This window comes from Chrysemys picta, chromosome 6 (assembly GCF_011386835.1).
Source record: "Chrysemys picta bellii isolate R12L10 chromosome 6, ASM1138683v2, whole genome shotgun sequence".
NCBI classification, from domain to species: Eukaryota; Metazoa; Chordata; order Testudines; family Emydidae; genus Chrysemys; species Chrysemys picta.
In genome coordinates, this window is record NC_088796.1 from 110552074 (window position 1) to 110571336 (window position 19263).

The 19263-nt window shown below is 39.4% G+C and overlaps 1 protein-coding gene across 5 annotated transcripts in view; it reads left to right on the forward strand.

Moving 5' to 3' along the window:
* The window catches only part of GLDC (glycine decarboxylase), a 100141-nt gene that overhangs the window by 47254 nt on the left and 33624 nt on the right, over positions 1–19263 (forward strand). For 3 of the 5 annotated variants that reach the window (XM_065550538.1, XM_008169320.2, XM_065550541.1), the window contains 7 exons: positions 923–1058; positions 10626–10790; positions 11160–11237; positions 12224–12371; positions 12618–12814; positions 16564–16660; positions 19029–19134. In XM_065550538.1, the coding sequence (XP_065406610.1) occupies positions 923–1058; positions 10626–10790; positions 11160–11237; positions 12224–12371; positions 12618–12814; positions 16564–16660; positions 19029–19134 (927 nt within the window). Of the gene's footprint in view, positions 1–68; positions 226–922; positions 1059–10625; positions 10791–11159; positions 11238–12223; positions 12372–12617; positions 12815–16563; positions 16661–19028; positions 19135–19263 lie in introns of all 5 variants that reach the window. The other 2 variants (XM_065550539.1, XM_065550540.1) reach the window with 1 other exon arrangement.

Sequence of the window (19263 nt, forward strand, 5' to 3'; positions counted from 1 at the left end):
TATCGTATTTGTGATTAGTGAGAGTTGCAATGTGTCTTCTGCTAATGGCCCTGTAACCTTTTACTTAGGTGGAGAGGTCCATTCCAAAGCCTACTCTACTATGAAACTGACCTGATTTGCCCAGTTTTGTGTTCTATAATTCCTTCTGGAATAAACTGCATCAGAAATGAAGGGAGAAATCTTTTGTATTACCACTGCACATGGCATATTATTACTGAGAATAAGGTAAAATATAAAGTTCCTTAGTATTCTAGCCTCTGATGTTCCTGGGTAGGAAGCTAGGAAAGTTTGAGATCTATTTATGACAGGTTCACTAAACCTTAATTTTGAATGATGTACAGCTTCATCTTGCTGTTGATTCTGCCAGTTTCAGGTGAGTAAAGGTCCCTTCCTGGAGTGCCTGTATTCATGCATACACAACTGCCCCAGAAAGCACGTGGGGTTTGAAAATCCACAACATTCTCCCTCTGTAGGATGGAAAATGTTTGGAATCTTATGAAGATTTAGGCAATGGTTTATCCTATGATAGTGGCATTTACTTTGTTTAAATAACTTATACTGTATTAGTATTGTAGGACTAAAGCAAGAAAAGAATAGTTTCCTAAAACTAAATCTTTCATGTTAAGAGATTAGTGGGATGCAACTATTCACAAAGGCAACCTATAAGGGAAGAGGAAAAATGGAAGTTAATGTATAATGTCAGCGTTACTCAAGTCTGCTCCTTTTTGGAAAATATTTTGATCTGTAGACTTAAATTCTCCCTAAATATTTTGCTAGATTAATACCTCATTTACTACTGTCTCTTCCCTTAGTTTGTTCTAAAACTGTTAACTGCTCATTTCTACACCAAGTCAAACAAGGCCGTTGAGTCAAAACAATTAACATTTGTTCCTGTATAACATAACATTTTCTTTTCAATCAGGTGAAAATGAAATCCTTGAAACTCTACACAATATTGCAAACAAGAACAAAATCTGGAGGTCCTACATTGGCATGGGTTATTACAACTGCTCAGTACCTCAGGCCATTGTGCGGAATTTGTTGGAGAATGCAGGATGGTAATGTATATCATTTCCAGATTACAAGCATAGAAATACTTCATATATATTATTTTTTATAAGTGTGATTCATAGACAAAGATATACAACACTGCTGTTTGCCAAGACATTCCCATTCTTGATACAGGTGATGTGCTGGTCAGATTGAAACTTGATTAAGGGAATCAAAAAAATAGTCATCCTGGCTTTAGCAGGAGTTTAATCCATAATGTAGCAGTAGAAAGGTAGTGTAACTTATTTTTTCCATGAACAGAGCATCTCCTTAGTTTGAAAGATCTGGTGCCTAATGCAGAGTATTAGCTAAACAGGTGGCATTAAAGAAATATGGTTACTCGAGTCAAGATGAATGTTGAGAGTGGAAAGTTCACACTTCTTGTTCACTTAACCCATACTTTGGCATGAATAGAAACATTCATAAGTTCAATTACTTTGAGAAATATATAAAGCAAGACCCCAGATTAAAATAATTTTATGTTCTGCCCAAAATTTAAGCTTTGAGGTTCAAAATACCTATTCTCATTGGCATCTGCAGTTCCTGGTGGATATATCTGACTCATGAGAAACAATGATGGTTTTGTACTGACTGGAAGGAAGTAGAAAGCTGCAGAAATCTTTAGCCCATGAGATTTCTCTAACTCAGTCTTTCAAACCAAGAAGCTTAGATGTCTTGAATACAGAGTCAGAATTTGGGTGCTTCTCTTTGTTTAGCAGTTACTGAAGTAGATGAATAAATTAAGTTTACCCACTGTTAAGAATTTTTAGATGCACTGAGTGTCTCATTCAGTGTATTCTCAGAGCTCATGCAACAGCAGTGCTCCTATCTGGAAAGCTTTAGAGTACTGTCAGTCAAACTAGTACTTTACTTATTTTTCCAAGAATCTGAAGAGGATAAATTTCCTTTAGTTACTTCTTGGAATATCATGTGCTTCACTATGACGACAGTCATGGCCCTTTACCTCTTTAAAGACATTTCCTGATGAAGGCAGCATGGTCAAAATGTTAAATATTCCCCAACCACAAATTTGGACAGAATATTTAAAATTCAAAATTAAAATATGGAAAAAGCTAGAGCATTAATGTGCCAATGCCAACTGTAATTGTTGCCTCCATATCTCCACCCACTCTGCACAAAGACTGAAGACCATCCAATATTCTGACTCACCATCCTTATGCACATCTGAAATCCCTTATTCCTAGATCAGTGGTCCCCAAACTTTTCAGGATCGCACCCCCTCCTTACCCCATCTGTGACCCCTGCCCCTGGAGCTGGGAGCAGGGTTGTGCCTTGGGGGGTGAGGGATGCAGCCAGGGGTAAGATGGCAAGAGCTGGGGCTGGAAGCAAAGCTGAAGGTCTGGGTGTGGAGCTTTGGGGGCAGGGCTGGGTGGAGGGCTGGGAGTGGAGTGGCACTGGCTCTGGCTGGCATTCCCTCTCCACCCCCCCTGTGGGGGCTGGCCTGGGCCCCATCATGCCCCCTGGATTTTCCTCTGCATCCCTCTAGGGGGGCACACCACACACAGTTTGGGGACCTCTGCCATAAATATTCTCTCCTCCTTTCTGTACAGAAGTGAAGACCTCAACTTAGTCTTCACCGCCAAATCAACTTCGTCTTACATAAAAGACAAGTTTTTAAAAAAGGTAGAGAAGACAGTGCTTCCGATTTTAAAAAAAAAATTAAGTAGAATATAAGCACAGCTAAACTAGTCGCTGTAAAAAGCATTGGTAATTAAGTTCTAAGCTTGATTTGTGGAGTGTTCGTTAAGGACTGTGAAAACATTATGTTCGTTCTCAGCCAGCTGAGATCCCTTTCTGGGATGCTGAAAAACTGGCTGGCTGAGAATGAACATAAGGTTTTAACCCTGCTTAATCATTGTTCCACACCACTAAAACGTCTGTGCCAGGCTGGGGTCTCTTTGCTTTACTTAAACATCAGGTATCTCTGTCCTCCCCAAAATTGCACCTTTTTGTATGGTTATATACTACATCTAACACAAGGCTAGATTTGTCTTGTCCTAGTCAAGATCCTGCATCATTTGCAACCTAAATATTTCAGTACTGAGCTGGTGTGCAAATATTAAAAGTGGATAGAAACTCTCCAATGAAATGCAAAAAGTCAGACAGCAAGTGGATTCATAGATTAGATTCCAAGTCCAGAAGGGACCATTGTGATCATCTAGTCTGAGTGCTTGTATAAACTCAGGCCATAGAAGTTTGCCAGGATAATTTCTACATCTTAGCAAAACATTCAATTTTTATTTTAGAAAGTAACCAGTGATGGAGAATCCACCACGACCCTTGCTAAAATTTCCAGTGGTTAATTACCCTCACTGTCAAAAATCTATATCTTTTTTCCAGTCTGAGTTTGTCTGTCTTCATCTTCCAGCCATTGGATTGTGTTATACCTTTCCCAGCTAGACTGAAGAGCCCATTATTAAATATTTGTTTCCCATGTAGATGCTTAAACTGTAATCAAGTCACCCTTGCATAAAGGTAAACTTAAAAAAAAAATGTTTTAACATAGTTTTGGTAAAACAGTTAAGGAAAACATTTTTGGAATGCCCTTTTTTTAAAAAGCACATCTTCGCACACAAAAGCTTAAGCTTTTGAGTCCTAGGATGAGGATTTATGCTGGAGTGCAAAAAGCCATTATTAATCTCTGCAAAATTTATGGTTTTAAGAAATCAAACTTCTCTAGCAAGCCTTGAATTTTAAATACTATGTGTTGAAATACTGCAACCCCATGTTTATAGTCTAGTATTTCCCATGAGGCTGTGCTTACCTTTTCTGCTTTATGCATCATGACATAGCTCTTTCCTTCCCAACTTCTGATATCCCAATACAGAAGATATGCACAATTCAGGATGATTTTTTTTTTTTTAATATTGAAATATAGCATGGCCCTGGAAAGTGGGTTAGGGTAGAAAGGAATTGTTCACTTGACATGCGTACATCTCAGTTTGAGACATATGGCCAATGCAGAGTCTTCTGTTAAAAGAACTGGGTGTGGCACTGAGAGGAAGTGAGGGGGAAGGGATTAGGGGTTTTCATTTAGCAGAGTGTTTTTCAGATGGGAATATTGTGTGTTTTTAGCAGATTTGCTAGAGAACAGTCTTCCAGGGAAGTTAGAGCTTCTAGGAAAATAAGCATCTCTGTAGGAGTCACAGAACAAGCTGATTTATCCAGACGATGGTGAACAACAACTATGTTTCATGATGAAAGACTAAACAGCTTAAATATTTTTTAAATGAAAATTGTCAGAACAAGGTTATGCGTTCGTTCTTATAAATGCCTGAAGTTTGAACACATAACTAGCGGCTGTTTGAGTTAGTTTCAAGAAAAGTACTTGTTTTTGAAGTCTGAAATATGTTATATTTTTTGTACTCTAAAAGTCACCTTGATCAATCTGCTTCAAAAATTAAACTTAAAAAAAAAAAAAAAAAAAAAAAAAACCACCACACCATTTGAGACAAGATGAGAATTCAGTCGAAAAGGAGGCTTACTTTTTTAGGATGGGGAGGGGGCAGTCAAAGTTAGTAAGCAATGAGAGTTTTAAGATTGTAATCTCCAATCCATTCTAAACGATGGATTTTTTCTACCAGGCAACTCCATTAGGCAAAAACTTGTTCAATTTTTTTCAGGATTGACACTATATCAATTACTTGATTTCCTTTTTCTCCAGTTACATAGGAATTGTATATAGTTACAGGCCACTTGCAAGTTCTAATGACACTGTCACTCTTAACACATTTAATAGTGAAAGTATGGGGGTTAGGTTTCATTTTATCATTGAGAGGACATTCTGTTTTGTGGTATTAGCATAGCTAGCTCTTGAGGTCTGGAGACAGGACCAAGTGGCCTGCTATTTTTAAAACCCATTTAGTCTTTGTGTAAAACAGATTCATAGCAGCTCATCTCTCTAAAATCCATATAAGACTTTTTCTGGTGGGTCACTGCAAAATATTGGCAGTTTTATAAAGCATTGGCTAATCAGTATTTTTACTTTAAAAAAAAAAGTTTCTATTCTCTGGGTATTCAACATTACCTGCCTCAAAACCCTGTAGTATGGTGTAAACTGCACAGCAGAGCAGGACTGCGTAAACACTGCACATTTATGAGCACATGATTCCTGGTAGTCTTCACATTATCATTGCGTTGAACTGTTTCCCTAGAAACAGAGCTAATTAATTCCTGTGACATGACATGAATGTAAACTAATCACCAAAGACTACAAAATATTTGGTTTCGTAAATAAGATTACAAGTCTAGAATCAGGGGGTAGCCGTGTTAGTCTGTATCTACAAAAACAACAAGGAGTCTGGTGGCACCTTAAAGACCAGATTTATTTGGGCATAAGCTTTCGTGGGTAACAACCTCACTTCGTTCTATGCATCTGAAGAAGTGAGGTTGTTACCCAAGAAAGCTTATGCCCAAATAAATCTGTTGGTCTTTAAGGTGCCGCCAGACTCCTTGTTGTTTTTGAAAAAGTCTAGACTTAATCGTATTCATCTTCGTGTTAGTATTTAGAGTAATATTCATTGTCTATATCACAATGTTAGAGACTGAGTCATTTGACTTTTGTGCACTTTGGCTACAAAATTGCAGTTTATAAGAATAAGGCTCATTTAAAAAAAAGTATATATGAGGTTGAAGGCAGCAAGAGTGCATGCTCAGGAAAAACACACAAGCAAAAGGGTAAAATTTTCAAAGGGCCTTAGTCTCATTGACTCAACTGAAATTTGGCTCTAAAGTCACTTAAGTACTCTTGAAACCCAGTATGTTATCACAATTAATGGGATTCTATGCTGAGTATACTTGAGTAACTTGTTTAAAGCAAGTTCAGTGTTTTTTGGGGGTGGGGTGGGGGGAACAATGCTCTTTTCATGAGCTCTGTATGTTGATGGGTGCTGTGCTTAGTGCATGGCAACACTAGGTTATGGATGTGCAGTAAAAATCCCTGTGGTTTAGTTTACATGGGTTGGGAAGGCACCGTTAATGAGGCCAAGATGTGGTTCAACCAAGTGGGGATCCTTAATAGAGCTTCAGATGGACCCATAAAAATATTTCAGGACCAATGTAATTTTTTTAAGCACCGGAAGAAAAAATATAGTATGCAACCATATAATTAGAGACTGTATCATGCATATGCATAAGGGGGGAAGAATGAAGGTTACACCAGTAAACTTAAATCTGGCATTTCTGAACATTTGAGTGTTTAACTCTGCAACCTTAAAGTTCAACTTAATTGTGTCTGTAATACCTAAAATATTCTGCATGTGTTTATCAGACAGACATTCATTGTGTCTTCTTTATGCAGACAAATATTGCTGTCTATATTACATATAACACTTATTGCCACAATCTTGATTTTATTTAATAGTGAACATGATACTCAAAATGAAAAAAGCCAGATAATTCAAAAAATTTAAATACTGGAAGTCTTGGCTTTCTATTATAAAGAAGATTATCTCTCACCTTGTGTCACATGAAGATATTGGTCACAAATCCTGGTAGGAGTGGTGGGGTTCTGGTAACTTTAATATCCTCATTTTTAAAGGTGCTGTGACTTTTTACCCGTTAAGATTTCAAAATGAATGCTCTGTATCCCTGGGAATCCATACATCGTAGCGGTAGATAGTGTATATTTCTAGCCCTGGTGGCACATGAGATTGGATTCTCAAGTTTCAAGGTCCCTTGAAAAGTTAATATAAACCAGCAGGGAAGAAAACAATTAGCACTGATCCATGACTGGAAATAGTAATTCTTGGGCACATAGTGTTCAGTGATACAGGCTAGAAAAAGCAAGACTATAGAAAGTATATTCTTTGACAGTCTTCCTAAGGCTTGCTGTATTCTCAAGAATCAGACTTCATATAAACCTTCAAGTGAGGGCAGGGGACTGGACCAGATGACTCCTTGAATCATAGGACTGGAAAGGACCTTGAGAGATCATACAGATGCTGGGTAAATCAGCTTAACTGCTGTTTCATTAACCATTTGGAAACAAATTACAGTAGCACTAAATGAAAACTCTAGATAAGTTCTTAGACCTTGTAAACAACATTCATAAGTATATACATAACTATTAAAATCTTTCAAAAATACAATAAATTGTTCAGTACTTTTAGAAAATAGAGTTGTGTGTCTTTGTGGAATCTGCCATTTCATCAGTACTTCCCAGCAGAGATCTAGTTTGAGGCAAAGTAGAACCAAAAAAGAGTTGGCTTTGGAAGCAATAAAAATTATTTTCAGAATGGTAATAAGGACTCTAATTCATTAACAAAAATAAAATATGCCTGTCTTTGAAACATTCTGATTTCCACTACTTTCTAAGCCAGTTCTTTTGGTCAGTAGCCCAAGCTTTGACTAGGAAACCCATGTTTTCAGCCAATGTCTGCCTGCCCTGCTTAAGGGATAGTTACTGCTATTTCACAATTCTTTTAAGCTTGTTTCTTGCGAGACATGCGTAGGGTATGTCTGCACAGCAAAGAAAAAAGCACAGGGCGGGAGGGTCCCAGAGCCTGGGTGTCTATAGGGCAGTGAAATAGTCCTGCAGTGCGAGCCCCATAAGCTCGAGTTGCCTGGCACAGGCCACCCGTGGGTTTTTCTTTGCTATGTTGACATACCCTTAGAGTGCACCTTCAGAACTTTCAACAACATCTTAGAGCTTATAGTCATACAGATGAACAAGTCTAAGCACAGTGACAGAAAAAGAAGCATAGAGAAGCAGACAAATCCATACTCATTACACATACTACTTCTAGTTTTAACTTAAGACTTTTGTATTTTTTTCTTTAAGAGAAAGTACTGAACTTTCATATCTCCAGACAGCTCTAGAACATACTGGCTTGTTTAAGTAAATTAAAAAAAAAAAAAAATCAAATCTCCTTGCCACTCGGAGTGCTTCCTTTAAAATCACAGCCAGACTGCTGAAATTAGTTTGGAAATGTTAACTTGTAGAAACTCCCTTTGATCAGAAAAGACAGTGAGTGAGGGCCATATGTTTTCCTCCAATTTATTTGCACAGGACCCTGTTTGTGTTCCTTGTCATTATGCTAACCATTCCTTTTAATTTCATTTATTGTAGTTGCTATTATGCAGATATACTACTGTCAAAGTTCCTTTAGTAGGAACCCAATTTTATCTATGACAAAATTGCTGTATAAAAACTTCAAATATTTGCCTTGTTAATACAAAACAGATTTCAGGGAAATTCCTACAAATCAGATTCCCTGGATCTCAAAAAAAGCCACTTTATTTGAACTAATGATTTGAAGTTAGAATTGTTAAAGTCCAGAATTTTGGCAGTGTCTGTGGCCATATTCCAGGGTGAACTAGCTTTCAGAATGAACTTTGTTTTAACAAACTCCTTTGTGTTTAGCGTAGAATAAGTGGTTATACAACATACAGAACTGTTGAACTTCTGTACTAACATGGAGGTCCACACTTCCTTGACTTCTGTGATGTTTGTGTGTGTGTGTGTATGTATGTATATATATATAAAAACTTTGTCTCCTTAGCAGAACTAATTAAAACTGTTTTGTTGTAAATATTTTTGCAATTCAAAGTCAGAACATGGATATCACTAAGCTGTATTAGTGATTATGTCCAGTTCTGCAGTATTGTCTGTCACATGCATCAAGCCTTATTTTAAGCCAAACCAGCAGGGAGCAGAATTGGGAAGCCCTAAGATGATAAATTCCTTACTGAGAAACTTCAACACAGGTTGTATGTACAACAGGGAAAATTACTACCAGACATCATTCCAAATGGGAAAATGTTTACTTGAAACTATTTGCTTTCTGTTGTGTGTTGGGATACTGAAAAATACCTTCAGCTTCCTTGACATCTGTTTAGAGCTGCATATTCTGAACCTTTCATTGTAACTTTGATCTCTTCCCATTTATCTCTGCTTCAATGTATTAAAGTATCCTATGGAAATAAGAGAATGGTTACTTTTCAATATAACCGTGGTTTCTTTTGTATAGTGTTTTTCCTGTCCATGAAACACTAGCTTACTGTGAGGGGCAAACAATGGTATCTAGAACTTTCCCGCCCCTCCATCTCAATCAGGCTATAGGGAAAACCAAACAACTGCTTAAAATCCCCCTACCCTTCCCAACTCAATTTTTTCCTCATGGTTGCTTTAAAATAGGTTTCCATCAGAGTTCAGTTTTGATAGATACTCTGAAAAGGTTTTTAAATTGTGAATCTGTTTAACTCCTTTTTGAGTTCCTGAAGAAGGGAAATTTAGTTTAGCAATACAGACTTTTTCCAGAATTTTAATTTAGAAGGGAGAAGCTGTATCTTTTTCTGGTGCATTGTGTGGTTTATTTTTGGTGCTTTCAGAGACTATTGCATTTTTGACCGCAGATGCGGTCAGAGTCCTCAGCAGTGTTGCATCCTTGTTCAGAGAAGAATCTTAATCTCTCTCAGTGCATACAGATTTCGCACTGCAAAAGAAATACAGGAGTATCTCAAATTCTGGATTGTACAACTTCAAACATAAATAGTATTAAAACTACTGAATTGATTTCCCTCTATCCGGACTTGATTTATTTGTGGATCTCATTGAGACTTCAAGATCAAACCAATTCTGAAGGTTACATACTATGATGTAACTTACTTTATGTAAGGCTATTTGAGATTCCAGTCAGTTGTGTTTCTCCCCCATCATAATTTATTGTACCTGACAAATTTTGATTTTTCAAGAGACTATATTTTAAGGGTTTACCATTAAGGCTGAGCTTGTAGACTTAACTCTAGTTGACTTTTCAACCCTTATTTTGCATTAAACACTAGAGTTTTTTTGAGTGGGATTTCTTCCATTAAAAAGGAAGACAGACAATTGCCCGTGAATTGGTAAATTCCTTGAGGTGAAACTGAATGAGCTGGATACCAGCTGCCTCAATGAGCAGTTTATTACAAAGCCAACACCCCAGTATTCTGAACCATTATAGCTTTGGAGTAGCCATTAAGGGGATAGTAAAGTTTGTTTGCACACTTGTATACTTCATAAAGTTATGTAGTCAGACATAAGTATTTTAGGCTTAGATTTTTAAATGTCTTGACAGTTTCAATAATGTATTGGCTGCAAACATCAGATTTCTAAAAGCAGATTGGTTAAAAGTACAACACCAAAATGCTGAACTTGTATTAGATCTAAATATTTTATGACCCAGATAGACTTTCTCGACCCCTCAGTTGCTGAGAATTAAGTTCTGTTGACCCAACCAGCAGTGTTAGCTCCTTTGCCTCTGTAATTACAGGTAATTTCATGATCTCAAAAACAGTAAATTTTAACTTATTCTGTTCAAAATGAGAAAAAAATTTGCAAAGTAAAGAACCAAATTAATATTGGCGGGATAAATATTCTCAACTTCTATGCTCTTAATACCCTCCTGGAACAACTAAAACACATTAGTGTGCTTTTGAACAGATTCTCTATTTATAGTCATGTAAAATAGTGTGGCAGGGGTGGGGGTGGGGGGGGAGGGAGGGAAATACTTTGTTTAAATCCATTTGCAAAGAAGCGCTAGTGACCTGATATATAAAATGTGTTTATCTAACAGGGTTACCCAGTATACCCCTTACCAACCTGAGGTTTCCCAGGGTAGACTGGAGAGCCTGTTAAATTACCAGACTATGGTGTGTGACATCACAGGAATGGATGTGGCCAATGCATCTTTACTGGATGAGGGGACTGCTGCAGCAGAGGCTATGCAACTGTGTCACAGGTAACACACGCAAATGGATTGCAAATTTAGACTCAAGAAAGAATTGTGAGGTGTTTTGCTTTATTTCCTTATGTGGGACTGAATGGTTCAGTGGACTAAAAAAATGACACTGTACCTCACAGTGAATCAGTCTTCTGGAGTGCTAGTCTAGTATTTTCCACAAACACAAAATTAACTGTATAGAATACTTCTTACTTTGCATTTATGAATTACATTTCTCAGAATTCAGAACATTCTCTGTGTGAAATATGTATTATAATAAAAACATGTGTATGTGGGTGAGAGAAGCAACTGTTCCATTGTAGACTGTTCTTGAGTTTTAGTTTGTTCCCTGATCCACTTAACCTTTTTTCCCCTTCTTTTAAACAGGCACAACAAGAGGAGAAAGTTCTATGTTGATGTCCGATGCCACCCTCAAACGATAGCAGTAATCCAAACTAGAGCAAAGTAATGCCAATCTCCATCTTGCTTAATAAGTAGCACAAGCAAGCACATGAAATATTTTACCATCACACCTCTTATTCTATACTGATCAAAGATTGAATATTACAAGTACAACACTGATTATGTTGATAAATAGGTGTGCTTTGGGAAATGTAAGAGAACCTACAGTACTAGTTTGGGGACTGACTTTGGCTATACTATAAGTACTTTTATGATACTGAGGATTTCCCCTAGGATAATTCATGCAAACCTTGTATGAATATTTCATTCATATCCAGTTCAGGGGCTGAACTAACGGATTAGATCCATTTCCAATAGCTAGTACCTAAAGTTCTACCTTGTTTATCTGCAGCTAAACATCTTGCTGGTTCAATATTGCATTAGTCTATGTAAAGCAAATACAGTAATTTTGTATGATGCAATCTTGTTTGTAACTAACTTCCAAATAAACAGACGTGAATTAATTCAGTTTTTAAAATGGAGGTAAACGTATAGAAACAAAATATTTCTCCTGTCTGCACTGTTAACATACCTGTGCACATCTGAGCATTGAATGCCATTTGAACATTCTTACCTAGCAAATTATGCATTACTTTGAAGGAAATCAGTAAGGTTTAGTGAAACAAATTCTTAATAAATTCATAGTTACATACAAAAATCCTATATTAAGAGAATGTAAATAGAAGTTGCAAAGCCAAGCCCTCCAAAGTTAGGAAATGCAAAATATAAGTTAGCTTTGCTCCCTTCAGCATATGCAATGATGATGATCTTTACTTTCGTGATCACATGCTATTTTTATGGCACAATATAGCTTTCACCACCATAGATGCTCGCACTTCCTTAACTGTGTAGCAGTGGGAAGCATGTTCAATCAGCGATACTTTAAGAAAAATATTTCCTAGATCAGTGAAGAAGTCAAATCTGTTAAATGTTATCCCAAAGTATGAAATGGCTTCAATAACTTTTGCGTTCCATCTCTTGCTTTGCAGTTACAGTGGTGTTGTCATTGAGCTGAAATTGCCCCATGAGATGGATTTCAGTGGTAAAGATGTCAGTGGAGTGCTATTTCAGTACCCAGATACTGAGGGGAAGGTGGAAGACTTCACTGAACTAGTTGAAAGAGCCCACCAAAATGGGGTAAGATTAAGTAGTATCGTTGTTGTCCTGTTCTTCCCCCCCGGACTAGTTCTGACGTTTAACTCAGCTATAACTGTAGGCATTGTAATTTTCTTTATAGATGATGTATAGAGCAAAAACTACTTTTAGGCTTCAGTTTCACATGAATGCTATAAAACAATTTGAAGTAGAATTTTGATTCCCCAAATTGATACTGTGTGTGTTTTCAGAGAAGAGGCTAACAACTCTATGCTCTTATGTTTTCAGACTCTTGTCTGCTGTGCTACTGACCTCTTGGCTCTGTGTATTTTGAGGCCTCCAGGAGAGTTTGGGGTGGATGTTGCTCTGGGTAGCTCCCAGAGGTTTGGGGTACCACTCTGTTATGGGGGACCACATGCTGCCTTCTTTGCCGTCAAAGAAAACCTGGTGAGAATGATGCCTGGGAGAATGGTTGGAGTTACAAGGTAAAGTTGGGACATTGTTCTTTAATTTGTCAGCTGGAAATGTTGGATATGGCCCCCCAAATCATAGTATCTAAGCACCTCGTAATCTTTAATAAACTTATCCTTACAATGGCTCTTTCAGGTAGAGAAAATACAATTACACCTCTACTCCAATATAACGTGACCCGATATAACACAAATTCTGATATAACACGGTAAAGCAGTGCTCCAAGGGGGCGGGGCTGCGCACTCCGGCGGATCAAAGCAAGTTCGTTATAACACGATTTCACCTGTAACACAGTAAGATTTTTTGACTCCCCAGGACAGCGTTTATATCTAGGTAGAGGTGTATCTTCATTTTATATATGGTGAGCTGTGACACAGACTAAGTGACATGCCCAAGGTCACACAGCACACTTCCGCCCACTCACTTCCTGGATCCCAATAGGTCACACAGCTCTATAGCTGAACTAAACCTGGGTCCCCCAGTCCAGTGTCCTAATTATTCTTCTCATAAATTAGGAGAATGAAACATGGTTGTAATTTCCCCAAGATTATAATAAAAAAAAAGGGTAAAGTAAAACACTGTTTACAGAGAAAACTTGAGAGAATGAAATTCTCCACTGAGAGAATTCAGAAGCAGAAGTATCTAAGTTCTTTTCTATTAAAGAAGTGGGGCCTGTGGGCAATAGTTTAAAAGCTCAATAATTTTGATTTAGAAAAAAAAAAATTGGTGGCCAGGAGAGCTGTCCTCATGTGAGTCTGAGGTCCCCCACTGAAGGGACATCTCACTTTGTGGGACATGCAGGCCATTTGAATTAGCAGTATTTCACTTACTTTACTAATTTTGAGTTTACCAGACTTTCAAATGTTTATCTGAACCCTTACTCCTCACTACCATAAACTTCAGGAAGCAGACAGAAAATTCAGAAAACCTGTTGAGGTATCAAGAAATTTAAGTGAAGGAAACTTGAACTACATAATGTAGTGAAGGTGGGGAAACTCTTAATGATTTGGGGAGGGGGGGGGAGAGAAAGGAGAAGAAATACTGAACAAAATACCTGTTTTATACCCAGTATAGTAGTGTTTTGGAATATTGAGAACACGCTTAATGGAATACACTATAATGGTCAGTTAAAAATTGTACATATTGGAACAAAAACCCTACACATGCTTCTGAAACTATACAACTTCTGAAATTAATAGGTTTTGTACTTACCACTAGCATGTTTATGAACCTTTTTTTCCCCCTCCTTTCTTACATTGCTTCTCACATTTATCCCAAAGAACAAAATGCTTGGTGTGACTGTGCACTCACCTCTCATGAGCGCCTCCTGTTGGCGCGTGTGCAATTCTGCACTCCTTTCTTTTCCTGCATCCCCTGTCATCCTCATCAGCCAGGTCTTCAGTGGCTCAGCCCTTTGGCCAAGTCTCACACAAACACATGAAGAAACCCCTTCTAGGGTAACAAAGGTCCAACAAGGACTATTGCTCTTCCCATGTTGGTGTCTGCAGTCCTGTCTCTGGGCTCAGTTCCCAACCCCTTCTGAGCTAGCTTTTAAGTCCATCCCTGCCCTGTTATAGAGCAGTGCCCTAGGGCTTCATCATTGGAGATGTTGTTCTCAGAGGTTCTCACTGACCCAGCTGTCCAGCCGGGTCACCTCTCACATTCAATCCCCTTCCAGGGGAGTAACAAAGTTCAACAAATGGTTGGCCCTTTCCTAGGGTCTTCAGCCCCATCCTTGAGCCCTTTAAATTCTAGCCCCTTTCTTGGGTTTCTAAAGAACACTTGTCCCCTCTTTGGGGATTTGGCCATTCTGCCAATGGGAGGGGAGGGGGTAACCTGGGCTCACCCACTAATCTGGATCCTGACCCAGGGACCCTACAAATTGCAGCCACATGCTGCTTCCTTTAATAATTGCTACTGCTGTTCCCTGGGCCACTTCCCACATAGCCCCTTCCACTTCCCCCTTACCTCAGGGCTGAAATTCTTCCTTGCAGAATGCCAGTGTTACCAGAGCCCATCTTCTGGTTCACTCTTGAACACCATCAAGGAGCATATTCTGTGCAGCTGTGGTCACTGCCAGGCAATGATCTACTCAGTCTCTGCAGCTCTTTTTAACTGAGTTTGCTGGGCTTTGATTGGCTGCTTCCTTGCAGACTTTCTAGGCAGGTCAGGAGGACAGACCTTTACTGCTCCCTTTTCTGGGGTGGGTTGTGGTAGGACTGCAAGGCCTCCAGCAGGGGGCCTCAAAGGGCCCAGTACACCCTGTCACATTTGGCATTAGACTTCAGAATCATGAATCAAGCTTCCGAGCTCTGGGCAAGTGTAGGTAGTCTCTTGGTCTATGAAAGGCCGTGATCAAGTGTCTTGATGTTTTTGGTCTTTTGGCCTCGAGATGAAAACCTTGTCTTTGTTTCTGGGACCTTGAAGTGAAAAAATTCTCTAAGTTATATCCTAGCATGCTTATTTCAAACTATGATTAGTTTAAAGAGTTGTGTCTCTCAGGGGGAAAGAATGTTCATTTCATTTACTAAAGCTATGTGATATTATAGTACTTTAGGGCATGCCTTACATTTTAAGTGTGTTCTCATCTCACACTGTGTCACCAGAACATTGTGGGTAAAAAAGTTAAAATGTAAAGTTATGGTCAGAACTACAATATTTCCCGAAGGCAATTTATGCTATGACCTTCAAATTGTTGTTGTTGTTTGCTGGAGGCCTTTTAATTGATGAAGGAACAAAACTGTATAGTTGGAAACCCTAGGACAACTGCTGGATTCAATTGTCTTTATCTTGGACACCATACAGCAGCTGAGCAAATATTGTTTGTGAATAGTTTAGTTTATCGAGTGCCCTGAAGTCTTAAAAATGTCTGTTCTGAAACATTTCATTTTATACAAGATTGTTGCTCTCAAATTTTCCTCTCTAGTTCTGAAAGTCTTTAAATATTAGAAATTCTTTAAGAAATTAACTGAGCTGCACAGATTGATGGATTGGTACGGACACTTAGCATCATCTTGGGCTAGTATCAATGGATTACTCAACTAATATTACGTGTATTAAACAGTACTTTTTTAAGGTAGCAGCTATTACATATGCAGAGGGTTCCTTCTTTCTTGCCATATCTGAACTGTGCCCCTGGGAGTGTTCAATTTAAAAATCTGTGGAAAATTTTTGTAGCCCTTGATAAACACCAGTGCTTTCATAAAACTATAAAAACAGTAAAATGTGATTTTCTTTCTTTCTTTCTTTCTTTCTTTCTTTCTTTCTTTCTTTCTTTCTTTCTTTCTTTCTTTCTTTCTACAGTACTGGGTTAGGGAAGACTGGCTAGATTCTCTAAACTTCCCCTAAAGACAGGGGCACTTGACAGATGTGATTTGGATAAATATAGAAGTTTTGGATGTTTCAGAACCTTCTACTGACTATTGCTCAAAAGTCTCCCAATCCAGAGTATCTGTCATTTGAGGGGTAGTGAGAAGGAAGTGGGCAGGTCTGGGTTCCCTTTAGTGTTATTTTGTGTGTGTGTGTGTGTGTGTGTGTGTGTGTGTGTGTGTGTGTGTGTTCTGAACAAGAACATCTGTTCAGAGATAGGCTAAGGTTTTGGTCACTTTTTACTTTACTCAGAATGGTTATCTATCACAGTTCTTCACCCTAAAGGAATTCCACCAGTTAGCTTCAAGTTAGCAAACTAAGCATAGCAGTTAAGTTAATGCAGAGCCTGTATCAACATAAACTAACAAAAGAAATACTTCCTTTTATGGTTCAGAGATGCAAATGGAAAGGAAGTATATCGGCTTGCATTGCAAACTCGAGAGCAGCATATTAGAAGGGACAAGGCGACCAGCAACATCTGTACAGCACAGGTGACCTCTATGTCAAAAATCTTTGTGTGTGTGTGTGAATTTTCAATCCTGTGAAACTTGGAATTTTTGCTTGGGGAAAAAGAGGATGATCTTAACCTGTTTTCATTCAAAAAGTTAGTCTTGCAGCCACTTGTCATGGAGGGGGAACTCCACTGAGTAGTGTTGAGTTCCTATAAACTGGATGCTCTACTTTTGCAGACATAGAATTTTAACACTCCAGAATGAAGAATTCCGCTTTGTATTTGTGCAGAAATAATAATCCCACTTTCCACAGGGTGGGTATAATCTTTTAAAAGGATTACTCTAATGCCCACATTCCCTATACATATTTAGTAATGGTTTTAGCCTCTTTTCCTTATATGTACTTCCACACAGGGCCGTCCCTAGCTATTTGGGTGCCCTACGCAGCCACCCTGCGGGGGGCTGTGTGGGGCCCCAGGCCTTGCCCCCCAGGGTCTGGGAGGCAGGAGCTGTGGGGAACACTTTGGGGGCTCCACAGGCTCAGAGTGGCCCGGGGGATTAGCGGGGGTCCGGGAGCAGCCCGCTCCGCTTCCCTCGCCCTGGCCCCAGCTGTGTCGCTTGGGGAAGGAGGCTTGGGGGGCTTGGGGGAAGGGATCTTCTCTCCCCCCCCCCCCCGCCCGCACTCACTGGCAGCAGCGGGAAGTGGAGCAGCCCGGCTCCTGCCAGCTCCCAGCCGCGACACTCCGCTTCCCGCCGCCGGTCAGTCCGGGGTGGGGTGGGGAAAGAACCTTTCCCTAACCCCACCCCAGTGACACGGCTGGAGCTGGGGCAAGGGAAGCAGCAAGTGGGGGGGGGCATCCTTTCCCCAACCTCCCCACGCTCACCGGCGGCAGGAAGCGGAGCGCCGCAGCTGGGAGCTGGCGGAGTGGAGCGGGCTGCGGCCGGGTTACTCCGCTTCCCTCCGCTGCGTGCGGGGTCGCTGGGGGAAGAGGTGGAATAGGGGTGGGCTGGGGGCAGAGCGGGGGGGAGGGTAAGAGGCGGGGCGGAGGGAGTTGTCCGGGGCCCCACACCCCCCTTAGGGATGGTCCTGCCTCTTGAAGAAGGTGCAGCCCGTGGATAGGGCTGGTGCTGCTGCATATGCAGCACGTAGCTGCCTAAGGCACCATGAAATTTGGGGGAACTTGGTGCCCCAAATTTCATGGTGCTCTATGCAGCTGCATATGCTGCATATGCCTAAGGACGGCCCTGCTTCCACACTTAAATAATTTTGGGGTCCCTAATTTTTGGTAAGTCAATTTGCCATTTACGTTAGATTCATAAGCATTTATGTCAATTAGTTCCCCTGGTATATCTGTGGTTCGTGCATGTATTCAGTTAAGCTCAGCATCTTTTGAACATTCCCTAAAATTCCAAAAGTATGTTCTTGTGGTCCCATATTATGCTTTTTCCCAGCATGTAACACCTTTGTTTTCAGGCATACTTATCTTGTGACTTATTCCTTATTCCCAAACATTCATGTCAAGCTAGGTCTTGGTTATACTAAGCTACTTGTCATACAGGCCAGAGGCCTTATAGGCCCATGCGTTACAGCCTTCTAATATCTATGTCTTTATGTATATATTAGAGAGACAAGGTGGATGAGGTAACTTTTTTTTTTTTTATTGGACCCACATCTGTTGGAGAGAGAGACAAGCTCAAAAGTTTCTCTCCAACAGAAGTTGATCCAATAAAATATATTACCTCACACACCATATCCGTCTCTGATGTGATGGCACTGACACGGCTATAACACTATTTACCTGCACTGAGTGTACGCCACCTGTTAGTGTTTTGTATATAAAGGTATTATCTAAGCCCAACAGTACCACTATGATGTACATATGCAAGTATTATCATTTTGGTTTTAGATTGGGAAACTGAGGAACAGAGGTTTGACTTGCTAGCCATTAATAGAGCCAAGACTCAAATCCTGGTCTCCCAACTACCAATATTGTGCTTTAGTAACTATACCATGTTGTGTCTCAAATAGAAATCTACAGGGAGTTTTAGCAATATCTGCAGAACTTTTATACGTATGGCTGGCTACAAAGATTAAGCTTACAGTTCAGTGTTTTGCCTTTTTTTTTTTTAAAGTCACTGAACCACTTAAACACCAAAGGATCTTGAATTCATGAACAATGTTACTATTTAAAATTTTTGTAAATGCATAATTTAGCAAGAAAAAGATGTAGCTTTCCTATTTCTTAACTTTGTAGATTACCTAGAACTAAGTGTTTACCTTTTATTGATAGCTTTTTTTAATATTGTGGTTATATAGTTGCCTTGGGACACTAAAGAAGCTAGTTATACTAAACTGCCAGCAATCAACCTTATGTGATTGTTCCTAAAATATGTTTGGACATTTTAGGCTCTTCTGGCTAACATGGCTGCCATGTATGGAGTCTATCATGGTTCGAATGGATTAAAGCACATTGCAAGAAGGGTGCATAATGCCACTCTAATCTTAGCTGAAGGTGAGTATTCAGCAATTATAAAGGGGTAGAACTTACATGTTCACACCTCTTAAAAACACCAACCTTCCATTTTTTGTCCACCAATGGTTTTAAGTAGCAGAAGAAATCCAAAATTTCTGCACCAAGTGT